The sequence below is a fragment of the Paroedura picta genome, chromosome 7, assembly GCF_049243985.1.
Source record: "Paroedura picta isolate Pp20150507F chromosome 7, Ppicta_v3.0, whole genome shotgun sequence".
NCBI classification, from domain to species: domain Eukaryota; kingdom Metazoa; phylum Chordata; class Lepidosauria; order Squamata; family Gekkonidae; genus Paroedura; species Paroedura picta.
Window position 1 is genome coordinate 103009296 of NC_135375.1, and position 8582 is coordinate 103017877.

The window sequence follows — 8582 nt, forward strand, 5'->3', positions numbered from 1 at the left end:
CACTTGTAAGATGCAAAGGCCACTACAAATGCACAAGCACTTGCTGTATTTTATCAGTTTCTGTTTCTATTAATAGAGTCGTAAATGAAGCTAGCATTTGACGGTCTTGCTGGATGCTCTCAGATGCTCCCCTTTTCTTCCTACAGTCTGATTTCACTGTTTCCAATGGAATATACACACTCCATTCACATTTCAGTCCTTGCCTGGCATTTTTTTGTTCTATCTTGGAGCGTTAACCTGTATTGTAAGATTATCTACATAACCTAACTGTTGAGTGCTTAGGTGTAAGATGTACAAAGTTCAGACTTCTCAGAGACTCAGGTCGGATCTTTCTGGGTGGTGTGGAAATATATCCACTATGCTTGCCATGTGCGGCAGAGTTATACAAATGTATTCTTTACAAGTCTATCTGTGTAACAATATTTGTATTTCTAGCTTGCATGAGAAACTATCATTTAGGGATGAAAAGTAAAGGTATCCCCTGTGCAAGCACCGGGTCATGTCTGACCCTTGGGGTGACACCCTCCAGCGTTTTCATGGCAGACTCAGTATGGGGTGGTTTGCCAGTGCCTTCCCCAGTCATTACCGTTTACCCCCCAGCAAGCTGGGTACTCATTTTATTGACCTCGGAAGGATGGAAGGCTGAGTCAACCTCGAGCCGGCTGCTGGGATTGAACTCCCAGCCTCATGGGCAGAGCTTCAGACTGCATGTCTGCTGCCTTACCACTCTGCACCACAAGAGGCTCTTTCATTTAGGGATTACGTACATGAATTTCATTGAAAGGTGGAGCTGTAAAAGTTTTCAGAGTTGTATAGTGATTTGGGTGGGCTACACTGATACTAGATTTCCTCTTAGTTTTTCAAGCCATGTATGCAAACAATTGTGATGCCACAAAGATCACACAAATTCCAGATGAAATTAACATGAGAAATAACTATGAATGGATTGCTGGTGAGGTTTTCATGGTAGGCTGATGCTTTGGTTTTCATGGAAGACCACCATGGTCTATCAGCTGGGAGGTCATACCCAGCTGATATTATCTTGCTAAATCAAAGGAAGATCACAGAGATTCTTCAACTGTGTTTCCCTTTGTGCAAACAGTTGAGAGTGGAAGCTTTCACTGTTTCGTCGGAGGTCTGAGTGCAGGGAGATGGAAAAACATACAAGCTCATGATCATGAATCCAACTCTTTCCTTATTTACTTGGTGATCAATCAATTTAATAGATGGATAAAGATTTTAATCTTAGATGAAAACAAGATTCCAAAAATTAGAAAGCCTTTCTGCTAGAATTTTAAGAATTTAAGGATTTGATGTTTTATCTCAAGAGATTAAAAGAAGAAGAATTGGACTTGGAAGGTTTTTAAACTGCTTTTGTGGAACTGTTTCCCCCCCTAAAATATATAGTTACTAACAAGAAAGCCCATTGCAACCAGGAATGCAATGGGCACTAGGACCCAGGGGACACAGGCAGGCACAGATTTCTCCCTCCCTCCCTCCCTCCCTCCCTCCCTCCCCCTCTCTCTCTCTCTCTCTCTCTCTCTCTCTCTCTCGCAGCAAGAGCCATAGGAGTTAATCAGGGCTCGTTCATAGTAGGGAAGCAAGGGTCATTTGCAGTTTGGGGCTCGTTTGCAGTTTGTCTCTGTCTGTCTGTCTGTCTGTCTGTCTCTCTCCCTCTCAGCAGGAGCCATAGCAGGTAACCAGGGGTCGTTTGTGGTTAGGCAGGGCTCTCTGTGTTTCTGTGTGTCTCTCTCAGGCATCTGAGAGCAAGGTGGCTAGCGTCTAGGGAAAGAGAGCAGAAGCTGGAGAGGGAGGGCCAATAAGGGTGCTGTCAGCGACACTCTCCACCCCCAGGACTGTTTCACAAATATTAAGGGGAACAATGTATAAAGATGTATTGAAAGTGCAGTTGGGGAAATTATTGGATTTGCAATGCCAGACAAGACCAGATTGCTTTGGGACTATTTCTTGTTTGTAAACTGTGAATTATTTTATTGGCTACACCCCCATAATAAAGATAAGAGAAGGAATAGTTTACAGAAATTCCATTGCCAGAGTGATTTTATAACAACAGGAGAGCTGGTGACAATGAACTGTTCAACTTAGACTGTGGTGTTTGTTTTTCTTCACCACTATTTTGATAGTAAATATTCTTTCTTGGAAGTAATATTTGGATTATTCAAGGACAAATCCAGTGGAACCTAGAAAGAGTTTGATTGAATAGCCAAACTAGTCATATCTGAGCTGTTAATTGTCTGAACTGATGGAGTATATAGATGCCAAACTTGCAAACAAGCGGAATGAATTTTAAAAAAGGAATGGAAAGAAGAATCTTTAAAATGTGATACCCTATTTTAAAAATAAATTTTAAAAAACCCTCAAATTAAAGATCAAATACAAACTTTGGAAACGAAGACTGAGGTCATAAATAAAAATTTTGAAAGGTCTGGGATTACCTGACTTAAATTTAGATTTTGCAGCCTATTGCATAATTTAGATGAAATAATTTATGTTGAAGAACAGAAGTTTACTGGACTTCAAATCTCAAATGATTTGAGATATCAGTGGCATGGCTAATTGTGGTACAACAAATCTAAAGTTAATATAGACTTTTAAAATGATTTTATAAGACATGCCATTTTGAGAATATGGGGCAAATATAAACAGATTAAGCCTGATACTACCTTTGTAGATTTCAACACAAGACGCAAGAGAGAAGTGATATTTAAAGATAAGCAGTTAACGTATTGTGATACACTGGATTTCTCTCTGGGGAAGTCAAAAATGAAAAGAAGATCTGACAACAAATGCAATACCTGTCAATGTTTTTTTTTATGCACAATTATTAGACTGTTTTAAAGCAGATTTTAAAGACTTGTGATTTTAATCTAAGACTGATTTGAAGTAGAACTGTTTACAAATTATGAACATATTATTTCTAAGATATATAAACTATTAAATTTGAGACAGAGGAACAGTGAGTGAAAGAATGCATGATAAAATGGGCTACAATTTTTGGATAAAATATACACACGGAACAATGGGAAGATATGTGGATGAAGAGTCTTAAATTTACATTAAGCTCCAGCCTTGAGATCTTTTATAAAATGGTATATTGTTGGAATTCGTCACCTGAGAGATTATCTAAGATGTACAAAAATACTTCAAATGTTCTCTGAAAATATGAATGACATGCAGGGACATTTTATCATTTGTGGTGTGTATATAAGAAGGCTAAAATATTTTGGACACAAACACATACATTAATCCAGAAGATTTTAAAGACTAATATACAAATGAAACCATTAATGGATTAACGGATAAAGAACGACAGTGAAACATATGCTCAAAATGGGAAAACGTGCTATTCCCCACAACAGAAGAACAGTGGATACAAAGGATGGAATTGGCAGAGATGGCCAAACTCACTTCATTAATTAAAGAAAGGACAATATTAATTGAAAATTGAATTCACAGTTTCCAATTCATCTTATAAACTTTTTTTGAGATATGGGAAATGAACTGTTGGCATATGGTTTTGCAGATTAAGTGGGGAATATAATGTTATAGAAAAAAGAGGGTTTTCATTTCTTTTACATAATCAATGTGTACATGATAAGTAATATTATATATATATATATATATATATATATATATATATATATATATATATATATATATATATATATATATATATATATATATATATATATATATATATATATATATATATATATATATATATATATATATATATATATATATAAATAATCATAGATAAAAATGGAAGCCACTTTTTAATGTATTGTTTCTTTCCTCTCTCTCTCTTTTCTATATCTTTTATGGTATGTTTTAAAATCTTCAATAAAAGTTATTTTTATTTTTAAAATGGCTATGAGTGGACCTTCCAACATTGGTATTGTTACTTAAAAGGACTCCAAGTAATGTTTGGAGCAGTAGTGCTTAGGGACTTCCAAATCTCAAATGCGTCAATCTTTGCATATGCTGTAAGCTAGCAAAAGCGAACCATTCCCTCTAAGCTAAATAAGACTTTTAAAAATGAATTACATACAAGAGTAGTACTTCAAGGTCTACTGGCATATTTGCCAATGTGCTTTGTCATTTATTTTGTGTATAGTCCTTTACATGTGTTAGATTTTGTTCGATACAGCAACTCCCATCTCTACCCATCAAAAATAGCACTTATTCACATGCAACAGGATTTGTGTGATGAAGGCATTGGTAATGACACTGAGAGTACTTAAAGAGTATATACATACATACATACATACATAAGACTTTATTGTTTCCAGCCATAGGCCATTACAATGCAATCAATATCATATCAGTTGTTATAAAAACAATAAAAGAATTAGAACAATACATGTGGTAGTCCATAGATAATAAAAGACAATAAGAATTCAGGTTTCTAGCTCTCAGGTGGCATAAATTTGGCTCGAATTTTCCTTGATGCTAATGCAAATAGTGAAACATTATTACTAATTAGGGGGTTGGTATCCGATAATAAAAAGACTATTTTGTCCAAATTCACAGGGAAGTTCTGGCCACTCAAACATCTCTCAATATATTTGGTTCTTGGCTCCAAGTATAGTGGTCAATCCAAAACATAATGATGAAGGTCTTCAACAGCAGGTTCTCCACAAATAAAGAGTAGTGAACTCTAATCTGGAGAACCGGGTTTGATTCTCTGTTCCTCCTCTATATGAAGCCACCTGGGTGACTTTGGGACAGCCACAGTTCTCTTAGAACTCTCTTGGCCCCACCTGTCTACTGTGGGGACAGGAAGGGTGACTGTAAGATGCTTTGAGACTTTTTTGGGTAGTAAAAATCCGCTGAGATTACATTTCAGACTACAGAAATCAATTTGCCTGGAGAAAAGGGAAGCCTTGGAGAGTCTATGATGTACCCCACTGAGGTCCCTATCCTCCCCAGACTCCATCCCCAAATCTCTAGGAGCCTTGCAACCCCACCCCCTGCCAGTGGGGACTGGCAGCCCTACTTCCCATGCACTGGTCAGCACACAGCAATGCCTCCCTCCTCCAGACCTCAGTTAAGAGTTCTGTTTGCCCCAAATCTCTGCTTCTGCTCCCTGCTTGGGGGAGAAGACTGGACCATCCTATTGGTTCTTGCTGGACCTATTAGTGTTTCTTGAGGTAGCTGAGGTGAGGCTGGATAGACATTGCTGAAAGTTTTACTCAGTTCTAACCCCCACCCAAAAATACATTTCATCTCAGCATGTCATGATGATTAAAATAGCCTCAACAACAGAATTGTCTCTGCTAAATACAGTATCTTCAGAGAGGAATAAGAGAAAAGGACACAAGTGGGATTTAATTGTAACTCTCCTGGAGGAAAAAAAAGATTTGTTTTTTGGAAAGCATTGTGGCTGAAGTTTGAACCTGTAGTTTGAACTATTCTTGTCCTGAGGGTGATGGGGAAGACTTAACGGGGGAGCAGAAGATACTGGGCAACACACTGACTGACTGTTTGCATCCACAGGGGACTTTGCCCTACATGACATCTTGTTCACTGAGTACCAGGTTTCCCAATACAGTTGTGCCTCTGCAGCTATTGCTGAAAATTCCTGCTTCAATTGCATCAGCTGAAAGGAGCTTCAGCAAGCTGAAGTTAATTAAGAACTAACTAACCTGGGCTGAATCTGCATGGAGCTTTTATTCCAATCAAAGGTCAATTAAATCCCTGTCGTCTACACTGAATGAGATTTCCATTTTGATTTTTGGCAATGTAAATTTTTCATCTGCAACAAGCAGGATTGATCCGGAGTGATCCTACCTTCCCCCTGCAATATCCTGGAGTGGATGTAACTCTTGATATTTGAAAAATCAGCATGATTAAGCGTGCAGCCGTCTGCTTTTCCCGGAACTAACTTGCTCTCAAGCCTCCAACATTGCAGAAAAGCAGGGAGGAAGGGAGGCTGTGAGAGCAGAACCATAAATCACAATGCAGGAATTTGGCCTTGAGGTATGAAGGGAACCAGGAACCGGGAAGCATCACAGACTAGACATATATGACAGTTTTGAGAATCAATTAATATCAATATGGCAGCAATTCCCAAAGGATTCTGACACTGCCAATGATGGGCCTGAAGGGGGTGGGAAGGGGAGGAACTCCAGGTGGGCATGAACACAGCTCTGCTTCCCAATACCATTTTGCAATGCTGCAAGTTAGGTGCCTCTATCTGAACCCCTACCAGACCACACAATAGAGAGACAGGCTAGATTTCCCATAGGCTTTAATGGCTCTGTGGGTTATAATGGAACTAAATAGATTTGGGAAACCCAAATGTTGCAGAATTGGGATTCAAGTGATTCGGTATATACTGGGTCGATTTGAGCCAAATCCACCCAAATCAACAATAAAGTGAAGTTTCCTTGTGTGCACACATCCCTATTTTTAACCGCTCATACGGAGCGGAATAAATATAAGAGTAAGCCCTAAGAGGGAGGAGAAAGGGCGGGCTCTGTCCGGGATAAAAACTCGGAGGGCCCAATCAGGAGCTGCGAAGCTGCTTGGCCCAGCCTCGCCTTGCCCAGCCGGGGACTCACCGCACACAAGGAGCCTTCCCCAATGGTGGGTACTCCCGCTGGCTTCCCCTCGCCCTCGCGAAAGGAGCACTCCTTTCCCACCCGGAGTCCCTTCCGAATGGCCATTGCACTGCCGCCGCTTCCCCACACCCACACACAGCCTCACCAGCCAACCCCCTTTGGCCGCCTGCCCGATCGCCCCACCACCGCTTCCCTGCGCCCACAGACACGTACACACACACACAACCCCCCTGGCCACCCCCCAGGCCACCCCCCATCATGCCGCCGCTGCTTCCCTGCGCCCACAGACATGCACACACACACACAGAGCCACCCACCCACTGTGCTCTCCCACCCCTTCCCCCACCCCACACACACACTCCTCTCTACCCCCCCTCTTCCCTCGCCACCTCCCCCTCCCGATTCAGCCATCCCTTGCAATTCCCCCCCCAACCTTCACACACTCCCTGTCCCCTCCCCTTTCATCTACCTCTCTGCCTGCCTGCCTTTCTTCCTTCTTCCTCCCTGACTTCCTCTATTTCTCCATCTCCTTCCTGTCTCTCTGTCTCTCCCTCTCACTTGCTTCCTGTCTTTCTCCTTTACTTCCTTTCTTTCTCCCTTCTATGCATCCCTTCAACCACACCTTGCCCTTTTTTCACCCTCCCATACCTCCTTTCCTCTTCTTCCTTTCTTTCCTACAGTCTGCCTCCCCATCCACTAGCACCCGGTGTCTTTCTTCAACAGCGGGCTTAATTTCTAGTTTTAAATATCACAATTAATATAGCTGTCAGTTCAGAAAACAGCGGTTGCAAGGAAAATGTCCCTACATTGGAAGGTGTATGCAAAAACAGAATTTAAAGCAGCCGTTTTAATCCCTGGGCAGATGCCTACAACATGATACCTGACTGCATCATTAGTAACATAACCCTTCTTCATATTTGCATCTCACTCTCTGTACGACTTCCCATGCCTATTAATAGAGAACCCAAAGCAAAAATCTCCTCTGTAAAATATCACACAAGAACAAAGAGAGCCACAATTGAATTTGTCTTGTTCCCATTTAGATATTTCTCTCTGACAATGGTCGTGCAGGACAAAGATCCGTTTTCTGCACTGGGCGTCTTTTTTCTGACGGTTTTTGGGATTGAGTCCCTTGTTTCCTTGTTAGGGAATGGATTCGTCCTGGCCGTGAGCGGCCACAGCTGGTTCTGCAGCAAGAAGATGCTCCCCTGTGATTTCCTCCTGACCACTCTGAGCCTCTCCAGGTTTCTTTCACAGGGGATTTCCACGGCTGCCCAGTTTGCGTATTTTACCTCTCCAGAGACAGTCATAGGTACTAAAGAGAAGGTGTCATTCATGGTCTCCTGGATTTATTTCAACTCAGCCAGCCTCTGGTGTGCCACTTGGCTCAACGTCTTCTACTGTGTGAAGGTCACCAGCTTTGCTCACCCTCTCTTTTCACGGCTGAAGCTAAGAATTGATGTGCTGGTGCCCAAACTCCTTGGCATCTCTCTCCTCATTTTCATAATCTGCTCTATTTATCCAGTCATGAAGAGTTTTGAAGAACAAAAACGCCACCATCTCATGGCATACCTGGCAGAGAACACCAGCCAAAGTGTGACTCAAGCCACTAATCCAGTTGTGCAGTTACATGTGGCTTTTGCTGCCATCAGTTTCAGCATCTCCTCAATGGCATCCGTTGCCTTGCTTCTCTCCCTGTGGAGGCACACAAGGAATCTCAAGAAGGGCGGCCTCAGCCCCAAGGACTTCAGCATGCAGGCCCACCTCCGCGTCATGAAACCCTTGCTTCTGTCCCTCGTCTTCTACATTTTACATTTTGCCGCCATTATCAGTGTCCTTACGATTGTTTCTCAGCACAGCAAGTTGGGACAACTGATTTCGGATATATTCCTGTTTTTGTATCCTTCAGCACACCCCATCATCTTGATATTCAGCAATCCCAAGCTGAGGAAAGGGTTGAACCATGTTCTAAACCTCAGAAGAAATGCCTCGTGA

General features: G+C 41.7%; 1 protein-coding gene across 1 annotated transcript; it reads left to right on the forward strand.

Moving 5' to 3' along the window:
* Window positions 1-7646: 7646 nt before the first annotated feature.
* On the forward strand, window positions 7647-8582 carry LOC143841955 (taste receptor type 2 member 41-like). The gene has a single exon (XM_077346504.1). It carries the CDS (start codon window positions 7647-7649, stop codon window positions 8580-8582), a length of 936 nt encoding a protein of 311 aa, XP_077202619.1.